The following is a 26,305-nucleotide window of genomic DNA, read 5'->3' on the forward strand; positions in this document are numbered from 1 at the left end:
TGTACTTAAAGCAAGGGGATGGGCAGATTTCAGGGGGTCTAGATTTTATTCACAGCTCCTCCACAAGCTTTCTTTTTATCCTATGCACGTAATCCAACCAGCCTTCACTGCAATTGCACATCTTTTAAAAAAAGGGGTACTGTTTCAGCATCTAAATCTGGTTGTTCCATCTTTGGAGATTAAATCATGTCTGTGAAGTTTCCTAAAGGATATGAGCAATTCTTGAGGGCTCAACTGTTATCAATGGGAGATTACTTGGCATCAGGTTTATGTTGACAAATAATCTTAACTTTACATTAGAAGGACAGGCATTAAAAAAGCAAAGCAAACAAGCAGGCCTGTAATTACATACATACAAGGTTGGGTTTTTTGCAGCAGATGGGCAACAAAGTAATATTTATGCCTTACATTTCTATAAAAGACTACTATGCATAATTGCTTGGCCCTTAATACATTTGGCAGAAGTTACCTGTTCTTCTTCTTCACTGCCTGTTCCAGCTAAACTCAAAGAGCTAAGGTGCTTGTGAGAGTCAGAGAACTGTGGGATGGAATGAGGAAGAGATTCAGTGAAAGATGACAAACGAGATGGGTATACTCACAGAAACCATCTACACAAAGTGCACACAGATACTGACAATGTAAGTTGTTTTTCTCTACAGTCTTAAGGATTAGCAAGGACATTGCAAACAAAGTCTAAGACATGCAGATAAAGAATGAAATAATGTATAACAAAAATATCATTTAAAAAGGAAAAACAGCTTCAAATTCTTTTCTGCTTCTTTTTCCCATGACAGCCTAGAAAAACACTAACAAAGAGAGCTTTCTTATCAGCACATTCAAGGGAGAATACAGATTTTTCAGCCTTTTTTCTTTATGGCTGACAACTCCCTGTAGTCCCCAAAAAAACCCCCATCATCCCCATGCACACACACAAACACATCCTCTCCTTCCTAGTTCTGCATTTTCTAGCATGATACTTATGTTTTAACAGGAACAGAGATCCTAAGTAGCTTCTTACACAGAGACACAGGATTTTTCCAATTTGAGTAAGGTTATTTTAGACATAAAGTAGTGATACATATAGCAATATAGATACATATCCTGCCTTCTACACGTAGGTAAAACAAGTCATTAAGCGTTGATTTTTGTCAACGCCAGTACTACTCACTCTTGGTTTTGTGCCTGAATTTAGGTTTTCATGAAAGAAAAACATTTCTGGAGGACTCCTGGGCAATCCATCATCTTCAGAACTGGTCCCAGCATCCTCTGTTCGCTTTGCATGAAGTACAAATGGAGGCGGAGGTCCCAATTTCATGGTAGGCTGGAGTTTCAGCTTCAGTGTGGCATAAAATATATTAGCAGGTGATAGTGATGGAGGTTTCCCCAGTACATTTTTTGTTTAGCTCAGGTCAATGAGTTACCTTTATTTTAACTTCACAATTGAAGGATCCAGAGCACAAGACTTTGGGTGTTCTCTTAAGGAGTCAAACAACCTCTCCATTTTTCAACTACCACTTAAGTAGAACCAAGATATGATACTGCTGTCTAATCTACAAATGCAACACTTAATACAAGCTGCAGATGGGTATTATTTATTAATCAAACGTTCAGTCACGAATATTATCCCCAAAAATCAAGTCTGAAAAGATGTTCCACCTCTCACATCTGAAAAAAATTCTGTTGTGAAATTACCTGTAAAGCTCTAATCCGATCAGAAACATTTTCTTGAGAAAACACTCTTACTGGCCTTGCAGGCTCTTGCCCAGCCTCAGGGATGAAAATGCTATCGTGTGACAAAGCTCTGCTTCCCATAGTGCCTTTGTGTGTCCTGGAATAACACAACAAATGAGTGAAAACAGACAGACTCTTAACTCAGGTGGTCTGTTGAACATGGAGTGGGAGATAGGTGTGCACAGCACCCATCACACACGAGGTTCCAGACCTCCCTGTGAATACAGCACAGTCATTCAGGCTAATCTAGGCAACACCTTGGAAAACCAAACAAAAAATTGCTACTGCTGTTATCTGTCATGTTAACAAACTGAATCAAGGTGAGAAACAGTTTAACCCCAGCAACTGAGTTACACCTCATGGAAAAGCTACTGCCCCTTAGCAGGAAGGCAGGAGCTGGGTGGCATGGCAGGGCCTCAGGCAAGCCCAGGTGCAAAATGGGCTCTCAAACCAGGACAACATAAATGAGCCTGTGCTTAAGATGGACTAACTTCTTGCTAATGTAAGAACATCTTGCAAATGACTGAGCATTACCACGGAAAGAATAAGTACCTTTTACTACTGAAGCATGGTACATATTGCATTTAATGTACCTCTGCCATACAGGTCATAAACAAAAATATTCCAGGCAATATAGCTGTCACATAGAAAAATGTGCATAAATCTTAACAAGATGCTTACAAGGTCTTGTGCTCTATATCAAGATCCTTGAGATTTTCTCTTATGGGCCTGGGGGACACATTTTTTCATGGACATTCTTTGTGGGCTGTTGAGAGGGAGCAGGAGGTACTTTCTGGGTTGCTTCTCTCATATTCTGTTTCCTACTTTTGGTGCGCTTGGCATGTAAGTGCTATTGCAAATGTTCTGTGGGGGGCATGAGCACCTTGTTTCGTCATGGAAATGGTAGGGGAGACCCACAGCCAGCCAGCCAGCTGTTAGGAGGTCTCTTGTGCTCATAATCCTCAGCTTAGGTCATAGCCTAACTGAGCAGGGACCAGACATGTGTGCACAGAGCATCTCTTCTAGGAATCAGCCTTTTAAAATTTTCAAGTAAGACAGCTATGAAATGGCAAACCAGAGTACAGAACACAGAATTGTTTGAAGCCCAGTAACCATCAAGTTAATTGAGTAGACAGTCCAGAAAAAGGGGGGGGGGGGGCGGGCAGGAAGAGAGATCTGTGTATTTTTAATGTGTATTTTTGGATCTTAGATACTGTCATAGGGACACTCAGGAACATAAACAAACATGGCAGAAAGTAACATATTCCTTGCAATGGCTGCTATAAATATATTTGATAAAACAATAGCAGGAAAAAAGTTGATCTGTATTCCTGCTGCAGAAGGAAGGAAAACCTGCTGCTTCTGCTTACTGCATGAGAGACTTGAGAAGAACAATTTATCTAAGTGAAAATGTGATCTCTGCAATGCATCCAAGGTCAGACAGATCTATAGCAATTTGCAAAGTAGGTGCCAGTCAGGGCTGCAGTGGCTGCTCAATGACTGCAACAGCAGCCAGCTAAGCAGCACTGTTGCACGTGCACATTTATGCCAACAAGCTACCTTTGCTTTCTCTTGAGAGCCAACACACACCTCCTGGATGCATAGTGGAGGTACCCGAGATGTCTCCTCAGATTATGAGTGTTCCAATCAATTTTCCTTCCTTTCAAGGAATTTCCTGGGTTTTGCCTAAGCAATTCCTAAGAAACAATGATGTCACAACCCTGCAAACAACAGCACAGGAACGTGGCCAAAGCATCCAAAGATTGGACATCACTGAGTGGTGATTAAGGGAAGGAAAATCTGATCAGCCATGTCTTAAAAAAGGATGTTGTTGAACAACAACACGATGGCCTTAGTGTAGACCTGGTGTGGCCAGCCCAGAATTCCTGGGGCTTCAACTGCTGTGGCCCAGGCCGCTGAAGACGAAATAAATAAATAAACAGATAAAAGCTGTTAATAACTGATTCTGGTGGTTTGGCGCTGCCTGGTGGCCTCGCTGTGCAGCGTCAGCTGCAATGGGCAGGAGGGTTCCCCTCTCCTGCCCCTGGACACAGCAGCATCTCCGGCCTGAGGACCGGGAGGTTTGTTCTGAGAGACACAGACTACGTAAGGACTTCTTTTTAGGCAGCCACGGGTCTCTTAGATCCATCTCTCCCTTCAGGAATGAATTGGAAGTCTTAGACCGGGTTTCTCACAGTTACCTAGTGGAGAACTTTTTTGGCAATTCCTGAACGGAGGCAGGATTTTCAGAGGCAGAGAGATACACAGGCTGGGATTCATCTGGTCTAACTTCAGACACGAAACCACGGCTGTTCACATCAGAGCTGGTCACCCTGGCACTCTAGATATAGGCACTTTTAGAGCCAGGTTCATCTGAACAGATGTCTAGGCAAGAATTTTTTGTGTAAACATGAGCTTTCTTAGGAATGTTGGCGTCTCTCTGCTGATTATAAAAGGAAGCTGATGACTAACTGGGATGCAGGTTTTTGTCCCTTGGTGAAAATAATTCTATGTATACAGAGGAAACAAAGGTGATTTCAGTTGCAGTCACACCCTTATCCTTTCCTTGCTTTCAAAACCTGGCATAAATGGTTAGGCATTTAAATTTCTTTAGCAAACCTTCGGAGAGAGACACCTTAGAGGCATAAGACTATTCTGGTAAGATATAAGCTGAGTACCTAATTCATTTTTGGAGATAGGAATTACATTCTTTTGAAACGATAACCCAAGGCTTATTTATGATTAAATGAAAGCATTTTTAGTTGTTTCTTGCTGCACCCTATCCAATTTCCTTGCAATTTGCCTCGCCTAGCCATTTTAATTTGTACTTTCCTGAAAAAGCCAACTGTTTGAGAACACAATATTCTGAAAAAGAGGAGGATGCAATTTTGGGATGTCTTTAGTTTATAAACACGGTAGCAGTTATGGATTTGTTTACCAGCCACAATCCAAGGCCTTACTTGAGTTCATCTTCAGAATCATCATTCAGGTGCATGTTGTGTGAGTCTGTGACATTGCTCATTGACTGGACAAGCTTCAGACCGCTGCTCCCAGAAGATGTTTCTTTCCTTTTCTTTTTAACAAAAAACTTCTTGAAAGATTTGAACTTTGACTTTTTCTTTCCTAAGCAAAGAAACATAGAGAAGATGCAACCAGCAGTGTTTGCAAGTTTTTTAAACAATAATAATAATTCCCTTATAATTTCTACACAAGTGGCTTTTTTTGCCTGGAAGAGGCAACACGGTCTGTTCTTACACTAATGTCTTTCAAGACTATACTGATAGCATGAAATGACTATCATCTTGGAGAATGGGCTGCACTGTTTATGACACATAAGAAATAATCTGCAGTGGAGGATCTTTCCTAATAGAGTTTCTACTTGCCTCTTGAGACAATTAGGCTGTGAAGAAAACCTTTGTTATTACTAGCGTAGGATATAGAGAAGAAATTGCAACTTTGAAACCCTTCACAGAATCACAGAATCACTTAGGTTGGAAAAGACCTCCAAGATCACCAAGTCCAATCATTAACCCTACTCTACCAAGTCCAGCACTAAGCCACATTCCCAAGTGCCACATCTAGGTGACTTTTAAGCACATCCAGGGATGGTGACTCAACCACTTCCCTGGGCAGCCTGCTCCAATGTCTGACAACCCTCTCTGTGAAAAAGTTGGTCTTAATGTTTAGTCCAAACCTCTCCTGGTGCAGCTTGGGGCAATTTCCTCTTGTTCTATCGCCAGTTACTAGTGAGAAGAGACCAGCACCTACCTCTTTACAACCTCCTTTCAGGTAGTTGTAGAGGACAATGAGGTCTCCCCTCAGCCTCTTTTTCTTCAGACTAAATAGCCCCAGGTCCCTCAGCACCTCCTCATAAGACTTGTTCTCAAGGCCCTTCACCAGCTTTTTTGCCCTTCTCTGCACCCGCTCCAGCACCTCAATGTCCTCCTCGTATTGAGGTGCCCAAAGCTGGACACAGTATTCGAGGTGTGGTCTCACCAGTGCTGAGTACAGAGGGGCGATCACCTCCTTGGTCCTGCTGGCCGCACTACTTCTAATACAGGCCAGGATGCCACTGGCCTTCTTGGCCACCTGGGCACACTGCTGGCTCATGTTCAGCTGCCTGTCAGTCAGCACCCCCAGGTCCCTCTCTGCTGGGCAGCTCTCCAGCCTCTCTTCCCCAAGCCTGTAGCATTGCATGGGGTTGTTGTGGCCAAGAGCAGGACCCAGCACTTGGCCTTGTTGAACCTCATACAATTCATCTCAGCCCATCGATCTAGTCTAAGTCCCTCTGTAGAGCCTACCTCCCTACCCTCAGGCAGATTAACACTCTCCCCCAACTTGGTGTTGTCTGCAAACTTACTGAGGGTGCCTTAACTGCCTCACCTTTGGTCAGCAAGCTAAATAGCCATGAAAAGGAAATGTTGCTACCAAAACCAATTTACATGTAGAAAACACTTACGCAGGTGTCATGTGCAGTGTTGGGAGCCTAATGCTTTTATAATGTCAGTTTCATAATACATCCCAGAATATTTTGAATGCTAATTATGAGACTCAATGAATCACAAAGTATTGAACTTTGCAAAATCAAGCAACGATCTTGAAAAGCAAGGCTAGACTGCTCAGTGAGGAGAGACCTGAATGAGCATCAGTTGCAAGCTCTGGGAAGGGAACTACTTGAAATGAAATCAGAGTTTTGCACAAGACATCCCAACAACTTGTGCCTGTCCCACGCAAAGTGGCACGGCAGCACTGCCAGGCATCCCTGTGAGGGTTTCACTTGTTGCTGCATCTCGTTGTGTGCAAAGGCAACTTTGTCACAAGGTGCTAGAAGAATCTTCTCTCAAGCCTCCGAAAATGTAAAAAATGTAACAGCTCTTGGAGAGAGGAGGAGAGAAAGGGGGAACGCATTCCCTGAACAAACAGGTTCACTTCTGTAACAGAGCTAGGGCAGTAAAGCTCAAGAAGTCACAGCACTTTTCAGCCACTGGGGAAAGCAGCAATTCTACCTGAATTGTCCTCTCCATCTCCTTCAGCCTCTCGCACCTTCGCGTCCATGATCCTTGAGGAACTCATGTGACAGTCACTAAAAGAGGTAGAAAAAGTGTCAGTCATATCAACTAGATAACAGTACTTCACTACATATATATGTATACATACATACTGGCAAGTTACTAAAATATAAAACCAATATGGTTTTGCATACAAATACACTAAGGACATATACCTAAATATTTGCATTGTATCTATATATAAATATACATTTAAAAAAAAAATAAAAATACCCCCGAGAATGAAGCTTTTTTAGTCTAAGACACAGGAAATGCCACAGAATATTTCCACTTCCATCAGATGATAGTACATCATGGTTCAATTAACCAACTAGCCTCTCCTGTCTGAAAACTGAGCTTCATGGGATTCTCAAATGCTTCTAAAACCATGAATCAGAGGAGGGTGGGCTGCTTTAACTCTCCTGCTCTGCACCTATTCAGGATCAGACACAATGTCAATTGCAGCATTTAGATAACGTGTAAGTCATGTCAGTAAAGAACTGCATTTATTTTTCCTTTATTTATATCAACTTGACGTATTCTACGGGTTCTACATTTTCTTCTTTTTTTTAAGCAACTTGTGAAAAAGCAACAATTCCTTTGATTGCTTTGTTCATACAGAGAACAGAAAAATACAACTAAAAATTAAAAAATAATACATTTTATTCTTCAATTATTATTTAGTAATTATTTTGGAAGCTAACGACCGCTCTGCTTAGTAAGGTTCCTGAACTAAAAAAATATTTCCCAAACTGTACATGTTCCAACACTGAGGATTGTGTATCTGAAATTAAAAATGCATTTTCAGAGCAGTAGTCTGTGCTCTCTTTTCTTCATCTGGAAAACCCTAATTTCATGATCAAGGCAGAATAAAATCACAGATGGGGAGTTAAATCTTGTAGAAGAACTCCCTGGGCTGTGATGGTGATAGACACTCATGCCACAACCTGCATGGGAAGGTGAGTACAGTGTGGCTGTTCTGATCCTCTGAAGGGCCAGCAGACTTAAGTAATGAGGCTCATAAATTCAACAAGGTAGTGAAATGGAAAAGAAACATTTATTCATAGAATTATAACATAGAATCACAGAATGGTTTGGGCTGGAAGGGACCTTAAAGATCATCTAGTTCCAACCCCCCTGCAGGGGCAGGGACACCTCCCACTAGAACAGGTTGCTCAGAGCCCCATGCAAACTGTCCCTGAACACTTCCAGAGATGAGGCATCCACAACTTCCCAGGGAAACCCGTTCCAGTGTCTCACCACCCTCATACTAAAGAACTTCCTCCTAATGTCTAATGTAAATCTCTCCTCTTCAAGTTTTAATCCATTACCCCTTGTCCTCTTGCTACCAGCCCTTGCAAAAAGTCCCTCCCCAGCTTTCCTGCAGTTCCTTCAGGTACTGGAAGGCCGCTGTGAGGTCACTGCAAAGCCTTCTCCAGGCTGAACAACCCCAACTCTCTCAGCCTGTCTCCATAGCAGAGGTGCTCCAGCCCTCTGATCATCTTTGTGGCCCTCCTCTTGATTTGCTCCAGGAGCTCCATGTCCTTCTTATGTTGCAGGCTCCAGAGCTGGACACAGCACTCCAGGTGGGGTCTCACAAGAGTTGAGCAGAAGGGCAGAATCCCCTCCCTGGCCCTGCTGGCCATGGTTCTTTTGACGCAGCCCAGGACACGTTTGGCTTTCTGGGCTGCAAGTGCACACTGCTGGCTCATGTTGAGCTTCTCATCCACCATCACCCCCAAGTCCTTCACTTCAGGGCTGTTTTCAATCCATTCTCCACTCAGCCTGTATCTGTGCTTGGGATTGCCCTGAGCCAGGTGCAGAACCTTGCACTTGGCCTTGTTGAACTTCATGCAGTTTGCAAGAGACCACCTCTCAAGCCTGTCAAGGTTCCTCTGGATGGCATCTCCTCCCTTCCAGCATTTCAACGTCTCCACATACTTTGGTGTTGTCAGCAAACCTGCTGAGGTTGCACTCGATGCCACTGTCCATGACGCTGACAAAGATGTTAAACAGCACCAGTTCCAGTACTGACCTTTGGGGAACACCTCTGGTCAGAGGTCTCCATCTGGACATCGAGCTGTTGATTACTCAGCCAGTCGCTTACCCAATAAGTGGTCCATCCATCAAATCTGTATCGTTCCAGTTTGGGTACCAGGATGTCCTGAGGGACAGTGTTGAAGGCTTTGCATAGGTCCAGGGAGATGATGTTGGTTGCTCTTCCTTTGTCCGCTGATGCTGTGACCCCATTGTAGAAGGCCACCGAATGAGTTAGGCAGGATTTTCCCTTGGTGAAGCTGTGCTGGCTGTCACCAATCACCCCGTTGTTTTCCAGGTACCTTAGTACTGTCTTCAGGAGGATCTACTCAAGACTGAAACATTACTTGTGTCCTCCATTGGCGAGTGCTTGAGCCAGGCAGTGACAAGTGGTGATGTGACAGCATCAGCAAAGGCACCTCTCCTGCCCAGCAGCCCCAGGGCTCCCTCAGGGCAGACCCACACACTGGCTGCAAAACACCCCCTGCCACCACCCCTTGGAAAACCAGAATCAGAATTAAACACAGAGATGAGGGAGAGCAATTTTGGTTAAGGGCATCTGCCTTATGTAGGCAGAATTAGCAAGCAATCAGCCCCAGAAAAGACTCACGTGTGGGTGATACATATATTTTTAAAGCAAGCACCTGATGGGAGGTAACAGATAAATACGTATTGCGGGCTGTGGCACATACAGTCAATTATGAAACAGGCTCAGGGTGTCTCAGACTCATGCTATCATGTTGCAACAGCCATGGCAGGACTGCAAGTCAATAGCTCTGAAGCCTCAGCTGTTCTGTGCCTGCTCCGTAACATCTGTAAGCTGTGTGCATCCAGAGGTGAGATCCTGCAGTCTCTGCATAAATGATGGATATCACAATTCAGATGCCCAGCTGTGGCCCACTAGCATGGCCCTGCTGCATCCAACTTCACTCAGGTGAAGGGGTATTTTTTAATCTGCATCTTTATATGCCATACTTTGCCAGTGCTGAATAGCAAAGCCACCAGGGAATAAATACCCACATCATGGAAATGTTAGTATGAAACATGCAGGCAAGTATAGACACGTTCCATCTGCCAAAATCCAAGCAGATAATATCTTAATTTCTGACAGTCCAGAAATGTGGTGTTGTCCCATCTCAAATCTTAGCAGCCAAGCTTCTAGAGAATAAAAGTGATTTTAGAAAGGGTTAGCTCCACCATAACGTCAGAGAAGATTTGTGTGACTGATATGTGCCATCTGAGGTCTTGAACAGAGTTTCCACTGGGTGTGCCAAACATTTGAGGACAGTAGGATGTGACCAGGGGTGCAGCAAACATCTCACTTAGGAGAAACAGAAAGGCACTGAACACTGATGAGCTCTCTCTTTGGCGTGTCTTGAATCAAGGTCCTCACTCCCCTTCTGACTTCATGTGGCCGTTCTTCAAGTCTGCCACATTTTTTGCTGTTTTCTGAGGTTATTTTAGGAATTGCTGTATCTTTCCAGAAAGTGCTTAACTTCTGGGGAAGGCAGCCTGCCACCACTGTGCTTGTGGGGATGTCTCTTACAAGGATGCAGCATGGGGTGCAGGGCTGGAGCACCAGCTTGTGAGAAAGAGCCAGGTCCTTGGCCAGACCTCACCACCACCACCTGGAGTCCTCCCTGGATGCCCCTTCACTGTCCTCTGGGGGAAGAGCTGGTGGGAAGAGCTGCTGAAGAGATCCAGCTGTGCAGGGAGGAAAGTCATCTGGGTAAGATGACTTTGGAGGGAAGCAGAAATCAACCTGGGGTGTGGATCAGAGGCACCTTGGATGGAGAAGACACTGGACACGAGCACCAGCGTCTTCTCCCTCCCGCGCAGGAGCCTGGAGACTCCAGTGGCCCCAGCAGGGAGGCAGTTAGTTTAAACTATAGTAGTAAATCCTAGAAGTTTGGGTCAGATGGACGATACTGGTTTTGCAGTGGAGGGACAACTGCAAGGCTTTCATAAAAACTGCTGCCTCTCCATTTGTCATGCAACTACAAGGGTCAGAAAACTGTCTGGACCTTTCATTGCCCAAAGCTTACAAGTGGACACTTCTCATGTTTCCAGTTCAAAAGGCGAGTTTCCAACCTGAACCTGATGTCAGACATCAAGGTCTGCTGTGACTCCACAGGGCCCATGTGCAAGGATGATGAGGGTGGCAGCCCTCCCCACAGTAGCTATGTTGTGCAAACACACGCTGTGACAAGGACAGCGAGGGTGTGGGAGGAGTTTTATGGCTGCTGTTACCAAGGGGATGTTTGTTTGTGCCAAGAGACAAATGAGCACCCATTTCCTTAACCTCAGGACGGCGCAGGGCAGGTCAGCAGGTGGTGGAGGGAACTGGCAGGAGTTGCAAAACTCTTGGCAGGTGGTGCCACGGTCGCCAGGCTTTCAGAAGTACACCCAAAAATCAACAGATCAGTTTTCAGGAAACCTTGATTCTAAGCAAACACCGAAGCTGAGACTTAGCCACTTGTTGGAGTGTTTTGCTGAGTGACAGTTTCCACTGGAGCAATAACCCAACGCAGTGTGAAGAGATACTGGCCCCCCCTGAGCATCTGGCAGGAGATCCCTCTGTGCCGCTCTGCAAGCAGGGCTGCCTGGCTGAGCGTCTCGCCAAACCTCACTGGAGGCAGTCACATTCATTTCTACTTTAAAATTCACAATGACATTTTTATTGACCTGAGGGAAAGTTGTTTTTTTCCCTTTTATATGCTTCCTTTGCTGATTGCTGTTAGAGAAATGCTGGTTTCCACCTGCTCACCATCCACCATGAGATAACTCTATTTTCTTTCCCAAATATATGAACTCGGAGAACTGCTCTATCTCTATCTCCTTTTTTTCCCTTTAACAATGTCTTTAGGCAGGTTTTCAATCTTTCAAGGTTTTCCTCAATGTCTGTAACAAGCCCTCCAGTATTAACACATTAATTGAGGAAAGATTCAATTAAAACATACTTAAGAGTAAAAAAAAAAAAAAAAAAAAAAAAGAGGCCAAAGTTTACCCTTGGTATGACTATAATTGCTTGTCAATTCCCTGACGTAAATAGAGATTTGATTGTTTGCTCTGGTACTAAATTTTATCTTCTTCAAAGCTTTGCTTCATATCTATGCCAGCCTGCAAGTTTAATAACTGTGCAATGAAATGCTGACAAACTTCAGCAGCTTTGAACTGGCGCCCACTGGTACAGGTGGTATTCAGTGTGCACTTCTACTTGGAACTGGAGGCTCAGCTGTGGAGCAGGGCCCATGAGCTTTCTCATTTCCAGTTTCCCCAAGGATCTGCTCAAGTCCATCACTAAGTTAAATCACCCTGTGATCTGAAGACTCAGCAGGATTTGCATCCTGGAAGATCAGTCTGCATCATTTCTCTTCTGTTAGCAAGGGCAAGATTAACCACACTGCTGGCAGTCATACTCTTTTCCTCTTCTTTTTTTTTTTCCTTTGCACTTCATGTGTGGTTCTTTTCATAACAGAATACTAGAGATATCTGCCTTTTCAATTTATTATGGGATTTTATAAGCCCAAAATGTCTGATGATGAATTGCTAAATATTAACGGAGCTTAGAACGATATTTTTCTATATTGGACTTTTCCCAGCAGAGACTTTTCCCACGTTCCCTCTTCCTTCCCGTGCCCTTTCTACATGAGCTAAGATACAAGTAATACAGCTGAGATGACATGAGTGCAGTGAATAGAGAGGGAATATGTCAGCACATTCAAAAGGGTGTGCCAAAAAAAGTCACAGCTGAACCAAATGAAAGCAATTTACACCTTTTATCCCTGTGTTGCATAACTTTCTATTTCTAGTAGGCAAAGAAACATCAAGAATCACAGTGATTTTAAAATATCTGAATGTAGGGAAACTATTTCATATTGAGGAAGACCTGCCATTTTCTCTCTCCGGTATCATGATATGCACTAAAATTCCTACTGGTTTTACAGCCAGAAACACTCCTCTAGCAGAGGTAGCAACTGAACTCAAAACACATTAGATACCACAGGTGAAAACTGAGGTTTCCTCACCCAGCCCCTCTGTGAGTGCTCAAATCTGAAATAAAGGCACCACCCATGGGCCAGGCAGCCCCTTCTCCTGTCACATCGACCACAGAAAAGGACAGTTCAAAGTTCCCAGAGGGAGCAAGCCCAGGGCACCCACCATGATCCCCTGCCAGCAACAGGATCATCAGAAGAACTTTCAGACCTCTGGAGATGCTCCAGCTCTCTGGCACATGGATTAGCGAGACAACCATCCAGGCACAGCCCCAGGATACCAGTCCTTGCCACAGTGCAGGTTCCAAAGGCCTGTTGTGGTCACCTGCCTCCCAAGCAAAGGTTTGTCCCTGAGACCTGTGTGCTGAAGACACTGTAAAACCAAGTTTGGTAGAAGGAGGCATAGGAGAGGGGGTAACCAGCTTGTGACGGGGAGGTTTTCACAAAGCAAAAGAAACGCTGCTGTTCAACATGCCCCTCTGCTCAGACCTTCTCCTAGTAACAGGGGTCCCAACATTACCCCCTTTCCAAGCTCTTAGACCCCTTTCAGTGCTCCCAAATGATAACACTTGAGCCTAACTAAAACTGAATCTCCTGCAGCATGCCCAATTATAAAATCCTTTCCAGAAGTTATCAGTCATCTTAAGCTTATGTTACTATCCCCTCTTCTGTAGGAGGAGGTCTAGGAAGTACAGTTAAGTGCTTACCCTGAGCTAGCACGGCCCATGCCAGCCTAGGTATTAGAAGTGTCCACAGGAGTGAGATGCAGGTCTGGGAATCCAATTAGTTTGTATAAACACATCCAAAAAGCTCAAAAAAAGCGAGAGGAGAATTTGACAGCAACTGCAACACCATTTCCAAAGCCATACACCTTCCTGCTCCAGGCCTCTCTTTATGTCAAAATAGAACAGATTTCACCTTTTATGGGGCTTCCAGCTCACTCAAGTGAACAAAATACATCTGAGTGCATGCTTTCACACCCATCCTAGAAGCTTTATCCAGAGTCCCAGCACTGTGACTGAAGGGCCACCCTGCTTTTCTACCCTATGTCAGCACCTACAGAGGATCTGTACATATCCTAGCTGTGTTCCCATCCTTTTTGAATAGATGATGCATTAAAAACAATTTAACCAGAAAAGACTTATTTTCTGAGAAAATGGCATTATTTTCCTCTACTATACTTATACAAAATACAAAGATAAACTTCATGCCAAACCAAAAAAAAGAAGAACACTTTTTATATACAACTTTGCCTCCTGTTTTCAAAGGTGGGCAGATGATCATCTCCTTCCATTTTGCTCAAATGTTTTGAATCAGTAAATGAAAAGTACCACTTTGTAAATCTTCTGACTTCGAGTATTCTCTACTGGTTTAATAACTTAGTGTGGATGCTGTTAGCACCTACTTGTTTATGCTGACTGATGTCCATGGGGACAGCACCTTCAAAATGCAGTATTTTCACAAATGGTTTGCTAAAACAGGGTAGTTTGTTACCCACCTTCATCAGTCTCACACTGAACCTGTTACACCCTCCCTATCTTTTCTTATCTGCCATATTGGTCAATAGAAGGTCTTGTTTCTTTGCTTGTGGCAGATATTTTCTCCAGCTTCTGCTACCCTCATAGCATGCTCTCATGTTGTTAGAAGATCTGTATGTTGTACAGCCATGATGATGTGGTGAGACCCCACGTGCCACTCATCATGCCAGAGCAAGGCTGGCTGCAAGTAGCTTTGCTACCAGCAACCTCTCCCTGACTGTGTGGGTCCCAGGCCAGCATCCAGGTGAGTGCACCCAGCCTGACCACAAAGTCATGGCCCTCCTCTTTAAAGCTCTGCCTTTCAGAGAACCTTCCATCCTCTTCCTAGTCACTGTCAAAATGAACAGAGCTGGTTGTGAGTGATTTGCCCTTTCTTTCAGAAATTACTAGCCAAAGTTAGTTGCACCAACACATAATCTCTTCCAATGCTGCTCCTTGTGCCAGAATTTGCTATTCCTCCAGCTCCAGAATTGGTGGAGGTGGAGGAATAGCAGGCCATAGCACGGGGACCAGCTGTGTCTAACTGCTGTCTCTCCACACCAGCCCTTTTCTTTGCAGTTCTCAGACCCGTCACTCAACTCTCCTGCCACATACTGTGTCAACATAAGTTGGTGCCTCCTGTCCCTAGACACCAAGGGATAACAAGTAATAAAACACCTGCTAAAAGGAAGATGGGAGAGGGGACATAGGATACAGCTCACTGCATGGGCTCCCCTTCCAAGCCTTTGTGTGACACCTGCCACGACCACGAGCTTCACAAGCTACAACTGGAAAAACAGAAGAGGCAGCAGGTGCACATTCCCAAGTCTTTCAGTGGGTTTTCTGGGTCTTCAGTTGCTTCTTTCACTGCTATTGGGCAGCATTTTCTTTCCTTCACCTAACTAGCTCAAACTCCTCTCTGGTGCATCTGTCCCTATTCTTCCAGAGGCCGTGCATGCCGGATCCTCACCAGCACTTCCGCAGTGCCCCTGACAACAGCACATTCCTTTCTCTAGCACAAGCACAAGGCATTTCTGAGAGAAGTGAGAAACACAGCAAAAAGTAAACTTTCCTCCCGAGCAGCTTTTGAAGAGCGAGCATTTTGGTTTTCAAAACAAAGTGCATTGCAACAGAACACACAAACGTAGGAGGCCAGAAGGCAGCACTGGCATTGCCCAGGATTGTGCCAGGAATGGGCTGTCCACCAGAACAGTGAACTCTGCTTACCTAAGGGAGATCAAGTAAATCAAGGGAATATACCTTGCGAAAGGTCTTATTTTGTTCATGGGACAAGCTTTAGCTTGCATGCTTTCTTTAAACAAACAAAACCCAACAACAAAGCAAACCAAACAACAATAGAAATTAATTAGAAGGGCTGGGGGGAGGCCAGGAGGGGAGGATCTTGCATTGGCAAAAGAACAAAGCAAACTCCTGTGAAAGGTGGAGTAACCCTTTCCTCCTTCCTTTCATTTCTCTGTATCTTGTGATTTAATAGAGGGACCTGGAGATCTATTCTACCAACGTGGAAAGCATTATTATTAAAAGGCCTGTCAGAGTAATAAAGCCCCATTGGCTGTCCTTCTTCAGCCCTCAGCAATAAGAAAGGCACAGCTGCTTTACACAAAGACGTCCCCTGGCCAGCTCCCTACCAGACACTCTCCACTATGTTTAAAAGCACGGACATATCAACTCACTACAAGAGTTTTAGGCTTGCATCAGCCATCTTTACTGATAGAAGCACAATCCATATTTTTAATTTAAATAATACAGTGTTCACAGTGTACTTTGGCTAATCATGTTCTGAAGAAGATCACCTTTCCTGCACAGCAGCAGGCTCACATCACTCTGAGTCAAGGGTCAGTAAAGTATTAGAAATTAACTCTGCCTCTCCTTGAAAAGCAATAGAAAAGAAAGTAGAATGTCATGCTTTAGTTAGAACAAAATTACATTTAATTCTACGCGTCGCAATTGCAGTTACTCTTCAATTCAGCACAGGGAACATTCCTGGAGCTATTTTGCAAGAATAATTATACCAGCTCTTTTGGTATTCAGAATGAGTAGAAATATCAACTTTGTTATAATGTCTCAGTGCTTTTAAACCCAAGGAAATGTAACAGGGCTCTAATTGAGCCTCCTTTGCTTTCTGGAACCATGAATACAATAAATTATCTATATGCCTATGTACACACACACACTTACTTTGTGGCTAAGAAAGAATAAGACCTATAACCACAGTAAGCCCTGAGGAATAGCACACTTGCACCTCCTGCCCCATCAATTAGCCTAATGTCAGCATGTTCTTGTACAGTGCAGAGGTTAATGGGAGTTTAAGATGCAGAAAGTGTTTAGCGCTACCGAGAATAAGATCCTTATTCAGCTTTATCTGCTATTCTGAAGAAAAATCAGTGGGCCAAGTTAACCAGACAATGAAGGCAACTGCTAACATCAGAGCTGAATGTGGCCCAATTTTCATCCTTTCTGAGCTCATTTATACTGCATGGAGTATTTACTCTCAGCTCCCTAATGTGTGGTGTAGTCAACAGTGTCATTTCAATGGTTTCATTAAGCTTCTTTAAAAGTTAATGGCAAATCTTTTCAAAGGTCAGGTTTACCTGAACACAGAATATAGCTATAGCCTCTTCCTAATATTTTGCCACTAGTGTGACAAAAAATAAAGTCCAGTTTGAACAAACAGAAGTAATGAAGAAAGTGCACAAAATAAAGAGACTAGGCTGGGCTTTACCAGGTTCCTTGGGAATTCCTATGCTGGAAGGACCATCTATGAACCACGTCTAGAATAGTTTTAAAATTGGATATTTAAAGTAGAGAAAAAAGAAAGAAAGTTGAGAATGAAAAGAGAATGAATTAAATATTTTAAGAGAAGCCTGAGCCCTTCCAGGCAGAGATATACCAGCCTACCAGCTGAAAGTAGCCAGAACAAAAGCAAGTTGATTTCCAGGAGCTGAAAGGGGGCCCTCAGCTCTCAGCCCTCCCTCAGCTTGGCCTCCTTTCAGCCCACACCGCTCCGCCGACCCGGTTGCAGTCATGTGCTAACCTGGAGTCACCTCGGATGCAGGGGTAACAAGAAGCCATGTCTCCAGCCCAAGAACCAGTTCACCTTCCTGGGTCATCCTAGCATGAAGGAGCAGGGAGGAGAGAGTGAGATCTGGCTGGAGCTGCAGTGGGAGGCCGTGGGGAAGGGGAGAATCTTCCCCCGCATCCCCTCTGCAGGGCTCAGGCTGCAGACTCAGAGACCAGTTTCTTCCCCAACATTCACAGACTGTCCAAGAGGTACAGCCACTGTCAGTGCAATCTCAATCCTCTTAAGTTTCCTCAGGCAACAGCACTCACATATTTCAGCAATAACTGCTACCTTGTAAACACATTCCACATTCCTGTTGCATTAAACCCCAAAGGCCGAAAGCAAAGCTGAACAGTCTCTTGTCTGACTGTCACACAAGGCTCACTCTGAGGTAGTACATGTGGCAGCCTGTTAATTGGGAAGGACCTTATTTAGCCTCTTTTGACCCTTCCTAATTTAGTCCCTCTTGGCTTTCAATTGATAATAATATTCTTGAGCCCAGATGGGAGAGAGATGAGCCATGGCCTCCTTTTGCTTTCTCCGCCTAACACTCAGGTCACTTCCAGAAAAAAGAGCCAAAGAATTTAAATGCCAGGTCACAGCAATACAGGACTGCTGCAGGGGTTTCACACAGGAGTCCAGTTAAGCTGGACAGCCTTCTTAACCCAAATAATTTCAACTGGAAGGTTGCTTTCTGACGGTGCCACAGTGAACAACATTGCTGAGTCCTTTCATCTTTGCTCGGAACTTTCCTCCACAGTCTAAAATCAGGATTTCACAAATGTAAATGCCCTAAGTCTTGGTTGTTTACTCCCTCACAACACGTACTTATACACTTTTCATTCTTACTGTTGATTCAGGATAGATGTGTTATTTTGTGTTTGAAAGAGAGGAGCTGTTTTCCTGTAGTTCTTCTCTCCCTGTTGCATGTCTGTGCTCCAAAACACGGATATGAGCAAACGGAAATACCTGCCACTTGCTCGGATTGTCATTTCCCCCTTCGCTTCTTCCCCGCAGCAATAACCTCAGTGAAAATCGACTCTGGCAAGTCAGGCCACACGTTTCACCTCCAGTTGCTGCTTCAGTCTTTGCAGACTTTTGGAAGTCACTAACCTGAATAGTTTTTACTGCTGCCTTGTCAGAAGCTCAGAGCCAAGTCTTTGGCGTGCCTTATGCCACCTGCACAATCCCACTCATTCCCTTGAGCTGGGCAATAGAAAGCATTTAACTGTGCCAATTTATCCAGGACAAACAACAGTGAGCACCTGTGCTCATATATTCAGAAGATTTATATGCAAAAATGTTACATGCAAAACAAAACGAGGAGAGGGGACTGGAGAAAGCACAAGAAAGAGCTCAAATCTTTCCTGACAGTGTTTATAACAACTGTAAGGGACATAGTCCCTGGAAGGGCTCCTGCTCCTTATCTGTCCAGAGCAACAGAAGAACACTCTACCAGTCACAGTGTCACACTGATTGTGCATCCACTCATCTGCAAAACAGACACATTGAGCCCTGACAGAGCTTTTTCATCTTAAATCACGGGGTGGGAAACATCACTGTATGATGCTGCTACTCCTTAGGTTTCACTTCCTAAGGAAATAACACTAAGGTGACTGCACTGTCTAACCTGCTCCATTTTCCCCTGCTTCCCCATCACTTTTGAAGTGGTTGGTCCTGTTCAGCTGAGTTTGATGGAGAGACACACCTCAAAGCTACGGAGCTTCTACCAGTTTTGTGCAAAATGGTGATCGTGCAGAGTCCTCCCTGAAGGAAAGCCAGCAACAAGAGGAAAGCAGATGCTTGTTCCTCTTGCCAGTCAGCTGAGAAGCCAGTACACCTGTAGCTCAGGCACAGCACTGGTGAGTCTCAGCAGGCTGTGAAAGGATATGGACAGCTCAGGGTATGATGGAGAGTCAGAACGAGAAGGGAAGAACTGAGAAATTAAGTCCTGCAGAGAGCACATGGGGGGCTGGGTCCTGCAGCACTGGCCTGGTGGAAGCCAGACACTATTTAGAGAACAGGGCTGATAGTATCATGATGCTGCCACTTCATTTGGAGGTGGGGAGAAGAGAGGGCAGAAGAGGCAGCTGCCAGCTCTCGCGGCTCTCTGAAAGACCTGTCCCTGGCCTCAAGTCGCACGGGACTTTCTGGAGAACATTATGGCATTTCAAGAAACTGTACTACAAAGGTACAATTGTTTCCATTGATACCACCACAATGCTACCATGATGAACTTATGCTGAACCAGTCCATACATACATCATGTTGGGATGACAACCAGCCTACAACCTGAAACAGCTCTCCAAAGGGGAAAAAAGAGTTGTTGGCATCTACATTTTACAGATGGGTAGGAAAGTATGGTGAGATTAAATACTTCTCCCAATATCCTTTAAGAAGCATCTCTCAGAGTAGGGACCAGAGTGAATCTGTCATGCTCAGCACCAGCTCTGTCCCTTGTTCCAGCTCTGCTGGAGTTGATGGCACAGACTGAGGTCCAAGGCCCAGCTTCCCAAGGCACTCTGTCACGTAGTGGAAAGCAGGAGGCAAGGAGAACTGGATCCCACTCCCTAGATCTCCCTTGGGAGGGGTCCCAGGGACCTCTGGTGGGGAATACACTGGGAGAAATATTCCACTTTTCCCACATCACCACTTGTCCTCAGTCTCTTCTCATTTCTGCCACCAGGGCTTACCTTCTCCCTATCCTTCTCTGAGCTGAGGAACACATTCCTTAAGAAACCCTTCACTGGTTTAAGATCTCTTTTGCAGAAAGCTCGCACATGCACATTGTCTCTGGCTGCATCTCCCTCTAGGCAATGGAGAAAAGAAGACACTTCAGATATTAATAGATCTAAATCACCTTACTCTGAGGAGATGCCTCTTTGTGGAAGATAGAGTGAAGCCAGGGTTACCTAGCAGCTCATGGTTGGGTGCTCTGCATTCTCATTCCCACCATCCTAACCCCCTGTGCCAAGTAAACCCCAAAGGCTACACAGGAACCTAAACATTATATTTAAAAGGCTCAGAAAAGACCCATTTAGAGAATTATCCCATTTGTCCCCAGGCTCCCTTCTTTGAATACATCATTAATATTTTACTTCAACACTCAAAAGTCTGGTGAGATGCACGTTATTAATTTATGACTATGATAAGATTATTACAGTTAATTTAACATGTGTAGGTATTTAACTAATTACTGTTGGGAAATATTTGTCATTAATTCAAACATTTCCTGGGTGCAATTTGGCAGTTGTAGCACAAGTGAGCTGCAGAAATCCAGCATGACATAAAGAGCTCTCATCTACCATTACCTTTACACGTGACTGTACAATACTTGAGCTCAGCTTGATTTAAGTGAACACAGCAAAACATACTGCAGCGTTCATTAATTAAATGGCTTTGGCATTCAGACACTAAAAAAATCTCTCTCTGTGGGTAGCAAAAGGGACACCATTGGGAGGGAGGGTGGCAGAGAAGCATTTCTAGTTGAAGCTCAGAAAACAAAGCAGTGCAAGAAAAATCTGGTTGTGGTGGCCTCTCCTCCCACCTCCTGTGGGTCTGCCGTGCTCCCAACCAAGTCAGGAGGTGGAGAAGTGGTTTCATTCAATGGCAGCCTGTCTCTCAGGTATGGCACAGCCCTCCAGGGCCATCCCACTACTGCTGGGGAGGGAACTCCCTGCCTCAAACTGCTGTGTTTCACTTTCTTTCCCAAGGAGGCAGCCAAAAAAAAAAAAAAAAAAAAGAAAAATCTGTGTTTAAAATGCTAGTTATAGCAACAAATCAAAAATCATGTCCAAAATTACTGGTCTCATGGCACTTTTGAAGTGTCCCAGCACTTCTTGGCTTTTCTTGATCCCCTGGGCAGGTCCAAAGCCATAGAAGAGATGGTTGGCATTCATTTTGTCTCTTTTATATTTCAGTCATTAGTTTTACTCACAAAGGCTCTTTAGCTCTGGGTTTTTTCATCACTATTGGATGCATCTCACCTACCAGCCCCTTCCCACTGAAGGGGTTCCATGCATTGCCTGGACTTTTTCAGTTCTCTCATCTGGTAAAATCTCCTGAGAAACAACATTGGAGTCCTCATATCACTGAGATTCACATGAGTGAAATAGGATAAAACTTGGGGACATACTACCAGTGGGGACTTCCTGAGCATTCAGACCCCTGTTGTTGCTGGCAGACACTTCATATAATCCTTCCATAGGCTGATTAAAGTCTTATTTTGAAAACTACTCAATCTTCCCCATCTTTTTGACTGAAATGCTATTCCAGGACTTTGTAACTCTAATGGTTAGAAATTCCCAGACTAAATGGCCAGTCTATACCTATTTATTTTTGCGCCAATGCAATCCTTTTCTTGAGGCAGCTCTTCTCTCCTGCCAGTGATATTTGGAGAAGACTGCCACTCTCCCTTTCATCCTTTCCCTGTGAAGCTAAATGAGCCACAGCACCTTAATTTCCTCCTGATGAAAAGCTCTCCATTCTCCTGACCGTCTTACTAACCCTCTCTGCATTGTCCCACTCTGAGCTCACCTCCTCTGGCAGCTGGATACCCAGAACCTGACACTGGATCCCAGGCAGCCTCTGTAGCTAGATGACACTGAGGTCACTCTTGGATTTAAGTCTCTCATCTCCCAGCTAGACTTGCAGAGGTTGGCAGACAGGCAGAGAGGCAAGCATTCACCTTTCAGCTCTATCCTGTTCTCTACTGCAGAGTCCAAGGACACATCTGAGTCACTTGCTATCAAGAAATGCCATTCTGTTCAAACTTTATGTTCCAATAACCTCCCCAGACTTGGCTCTTTTGTACATCCAGCCACCCAGATCACTGATGCTGGCTGCCAATACCAGACTGCAGGACTCATTCCAGCTTCTTTTAAACCTCCAAAGCCCAGGCATACGCTCCCTTGGCTGGACTTACAATGAGAAAATATTTTTACATGCAGTTGGGAGATGTACTTGCTCAACTTAAGGAAAATCTGACCCTCTTTGCTTAGGGGCCTCCTTCCTTTTTTCCAGGCATTTTGAAAATATTTGTGAATCATGGAAATGGGCAAGGAATGAGACGTCTAGCAGAGCTCCCAGCTCTGGCAGGAGAACATTCCTAGGAGAACACTACAAATCTTTGTGAAAAGAAAGATCAGGGAGTGCTGGATGACTTCTCTCAGGTTCCATGTTATCCTCCGAGGGTGCTACTTTACTAAAACAGCTAGATTACAGTGACTAAAGAGGTTTCTGCTGTTAACTATCTCCTGAAAGCTGTTAAGGAAGGAACAACAACTCCTCCTGTTGAGAGAGGAACAATTAAATGAAACGTGAAGCACCTCCTCAAATAGATACTTCTCCTTCTTTGTCCTGCATCACCTGAACACACAGTAGTGTGAAGTTACACGCTTGGGAGAGCCTTTTGTAATAAAGACCATCCTGAACCGCAGGAAGATCCTGCCCTGGTGTAAATTCTTTCTCTCTTCTTTAGTGGACACATACACTGTGGAGTACGATAGAGACAAAAATCTTGGGATACCAAATTAGACTTGCACACTTTGAAAACTGCCCGCCGTATCAGGTATGCAATGTGAGACTCTGGGAACTGTTTTTTCTGAATGCTAAGTGTGGAAAATGCCAATTGAAAATACACTTACTCCATCTCTTTGAAGAAATCCTGAATGCCTTACAGTCAGACCCAATTTTAACAGCTTCGTATTAGAGATAATTAAAGTCATATGGCTTTAAAAAAATCATTACAGAATGCACCACTACAGCCTCCTGTGCCAAAAACCTACGAAGATATTTGCAGTTTACCTGTGCTAGAGACGTGCAGCCAGATCTTTGGCTGATGTCACTTGGCAGGCCTCTGCTGAAGCTAAGTGGAGCTACACCAAATCATATCACCGAAGAGCTGAAACAAACTGTTTCTTTACTGTTCTGAAAAAGGCAAGTTAAATAGTTTGTATGCACTTGCAAACATTAATTTCCACATTTTTCAAAACACGAAAACTGTATATTCTGTGAGGAGAGGTCCTTCAGAAAACTAGCGTGCCAGCACTAGGTATGAGTATACCCTGGTATATCCCTGGAGATATCCCACCATCTCTGCTATCTGCAAGTAGAGAAGCTACAGCACCAGGAAGACAATATTCTTTTTTTTCAAAATTTGGTTTTAGAATGGCACGTTGCTTCAATTTTTACATTTGTCCAAGGGTTTCTACTTGTAATCTATGAAAGGAGAATAAAAAGCAGTAACAGATCGCCTTGTGTTACCAACCAGAGGCAATGATTGCTGCCTCCTCTGCACAGGGAACTGCTGCTTTCCATTTTGTAAATGTGCTACGAGAAGCCAGTTGCAGGATGCCAACCAACAATTCTTGATCAATTAAGGATTTTTCATTAGACAATTCTACATTAAATTAACTACTGAAATTTCAAGGTTGTTTTTAGCATTTTATAGACACACACACCACCAGGAACTAGGGAAGACAGTTCATCTTTCCACTCAATTTTTTTTTACTTTCTGTCTGACAAAACTTTAAGAACAAAGGCAGGTCAATACTCACACAACTGAGTGTTGTGCAGATGTGTAAGAAACACATCACACCTGCAGGAAAACAACCTTAAAAGCAACTCAGACACAGACTTTCTTCAGCTGCTTACCTGTGTGCGTTGCTGTTTGCCAGATTCAAGGCTACTGGTGTTTCAAAAAGGATCTGTCACCTCGCCAGACATTTAAGCGGTAGCAAAAGCAGCAGAGGCACTTCCAAGTTGGCACAGAGGATTTCAAAAAGTCTTGATTCAGTTTGACTTGGATAGTTTACCCAATGTCTCATCAGTTACCCAGCACGCTCTGCCTTCCCAAGGCATGGGTTATGAGCACTGCCCTGATCCCTTCACCAAGAGATCCTTGCATCTAATGCCGAAGGAGCCGGTCAGAGGAGAAAGCACCAGTATTCCCCAGTTGCTAGGAAACAAGCAGGGAGATCCTGACCTGAATTTCTTAGCAAAGGCTGATGTTGCTCAGGAAGCTTAGCTGGGCCCTTCCTGGAAAGGCAGGGGCATGCCGACAAGTTACTCCCAGCTTTGCAAAGGCCACCCACAGCACCACCCAGCACAAAGGAACAGCAGCTGAGCTGCTTTCACGATAAAAGATACCTGCAGTGAAAAGGCAAAGTGCACGTGCAAAAACGAGGGTGGATTGTCTGTCCTTCATGTCAATGAAACAGCAAAGTTTTAACCTTAAAATAAGACCTTTGTCCTTCAAATTTGGTCATTACCTAAAGTAGAGGAAATCATTCACTGTGAGCACAGCCTCAACATTAACAAATGCAATGAAAGAATATTAAACATAAGAAAATAAAGAAATTAAGGTTCTCTCAGATGCATGTGTTACGAAGCATAATGTAAAGCTAAACTCATAACACAGAAAACCAAAGAGAAGCAAATCAGGAAAATTAAAGATGACACAAGAACTCTGCAGACCTTTTCAACATTTTGTGACTGCCATGCCACTGGATTAAGTACTCTGTTTAGCTTGCAAACTTCTCAATATGCATCTTCTAAAAGATGAAAAATAAGAGCTGATTTAGGCCTGAAGAGTTTAATTGCCTCTGAGTCCCTTCGATGGGGTATACCTGACCCTAATTACCCTGTACAGTGGAATGAAATAATGACTCCTCAGATGCAGTATATGTCTCACACAGACCAGAGGATCTGAAAAACTGCCTGATTGCTTTCTAGTGACTCCAAGGAATATCCATCCTCTTAGCAACAGCGGCGAGAAAGCGACGCTGCACACAGCAGGCTTGGCATGGTATGGCAGGGGCTGGTGAGGCTGGGAGGGACGAGGGGGGCAGAAACAAGCCCCTTCATTCTGGCCGGACAATTCCCCATCACACGTGGGCACGTTCTCACACATGAGCAGCTCCCTCCTTGCTCGGGTGGTCCTGGACAGGAATGCCAGGGCAGCAGCTCCAGTATCATCTCTGTAGGGCACATTCTCTGCACTGATGAGCAGCAGTTATATCCACCACCCAGCAAGCACAAGGGTAAAAGATCTTTTTTCGGAAGAGGAGTCTAGGCACAGGACTGGCCTGTGGTGTCCAGAGAAGTCCAGTTATGACCTTAAAAGGCAATTGCTCCCCAACTTATGATAGCTTTGTTGCCTGCTAAAAACAAAGCTATGTTTTAATGGAACGGAAATGCACACAACTCTATTTGCAGAAATGCCTGAGCTTCTCAAATATGCAATGAGACACCTAATTCTTACTCCTAGCACACGTAGTGTATTCCCCAAAAGGCTCTCCTTTTGTTATTAAAGACAGCCAGTTTCAGTGGCCCAATAGTGCTGTGTTGAACACAAACTCAGGCAACAGTCTCTTAGCTATGCTTGAAAACTCTCCTTCCCCTATAAATGTCCTTACTTATCCAGGGAATGAGTCCATCCCTGCAGCAATTATAACTGCACAAAAGCAGAGGAGTATTACGGTGCTTCAAGTATGTTCCTGAACAATAGGCAAAGCCCATCATCTCGATAGGAAAATTATACAGTTCTTTTGTTAATTTTCCTTCTCTCACCTTTTTGCAGAAATAGGAAGAGCTCAGTGCTAAGTCCTATCCCAAAAGCACTTAGACTTCCAAACAAAATACTTATGGGCATCATGACCTGAGGAACAGCAAAACTCAATTAATCCATGTTTCAAAGAGGGTCATAATAATAAAAAAAAATCCTTATAGCTAACCAAGCCACATTTTGAGGAAACAAACTGTTATTTTCAGACGGTAAATATAAAGTCACCTGCTGCTAAAGAAAAGCTGAGCATGTAGCAGAATTCTCAGTGTGAGTCAGAAATCACAGCTCTGTGCAGTGCTCCTGTATTTGAAGTAGTGTGGGCATCCGGA

The 26,305-nt window shown here is 44.2% G+C and overlaps 1 protein-coding gene across 1 annotated transcript in view; it reads right to left on the reverse strand.

The window, feature by feature from the left end:
• Positions 1–24,305, reverse strand: part of CRACDL (CRACD like) — a 43,687-nt gene extending 19,382 nt beyond the window's left edge. Inside the window, exons 1-7 of the mRNA XM_051610568.1 lie at positions 24,065–24,305; positions 23,216–23,338; positions 6,738–6,814; positions 4,692–4,854; positions 1,693–1,828; positions 1,169–1,333; positions 470–538 (exon numbers count right to left, since the gene is read on the reverse strand). Coding sequence (XP_051466528.1) covers positions 470–538; positions 1,169–1,333; positions 1,693–1,828; positions 4,692–4,854; positions 6,738–6,804 — 600 coding nt within the window. The 5' untranslated portion in view covers positions 6,805–6,814; positions 23,216–23,338; positions 24,065–24,305. The remainder of the gene's footprint in view (positions 1–469; positions 539–1,168; positions 1,334–1,692; positions 1,829–4,691; positions 4,855–6,737; positions 6,815–23,215; positions 23,339–24,064) is intronic.
• Between the last annotated feature and the right edge of the window lie 2,000 nt (positions 24,306–26,305).

The sequence above is a fragment of the Apus apus genome, chromosome 1, assembly GCF_020740795.1.
Source record: "Apus apus isolate bApuApu2 chromosome 1, bApuApu2.pri.cur, whole genome shotgun sequence".
Taxonomy (NCBI): Eukaryota; Metazoa; Chordata; class Aves; order Apodiformes; family Apodidae; genus Apus; species Apus apus.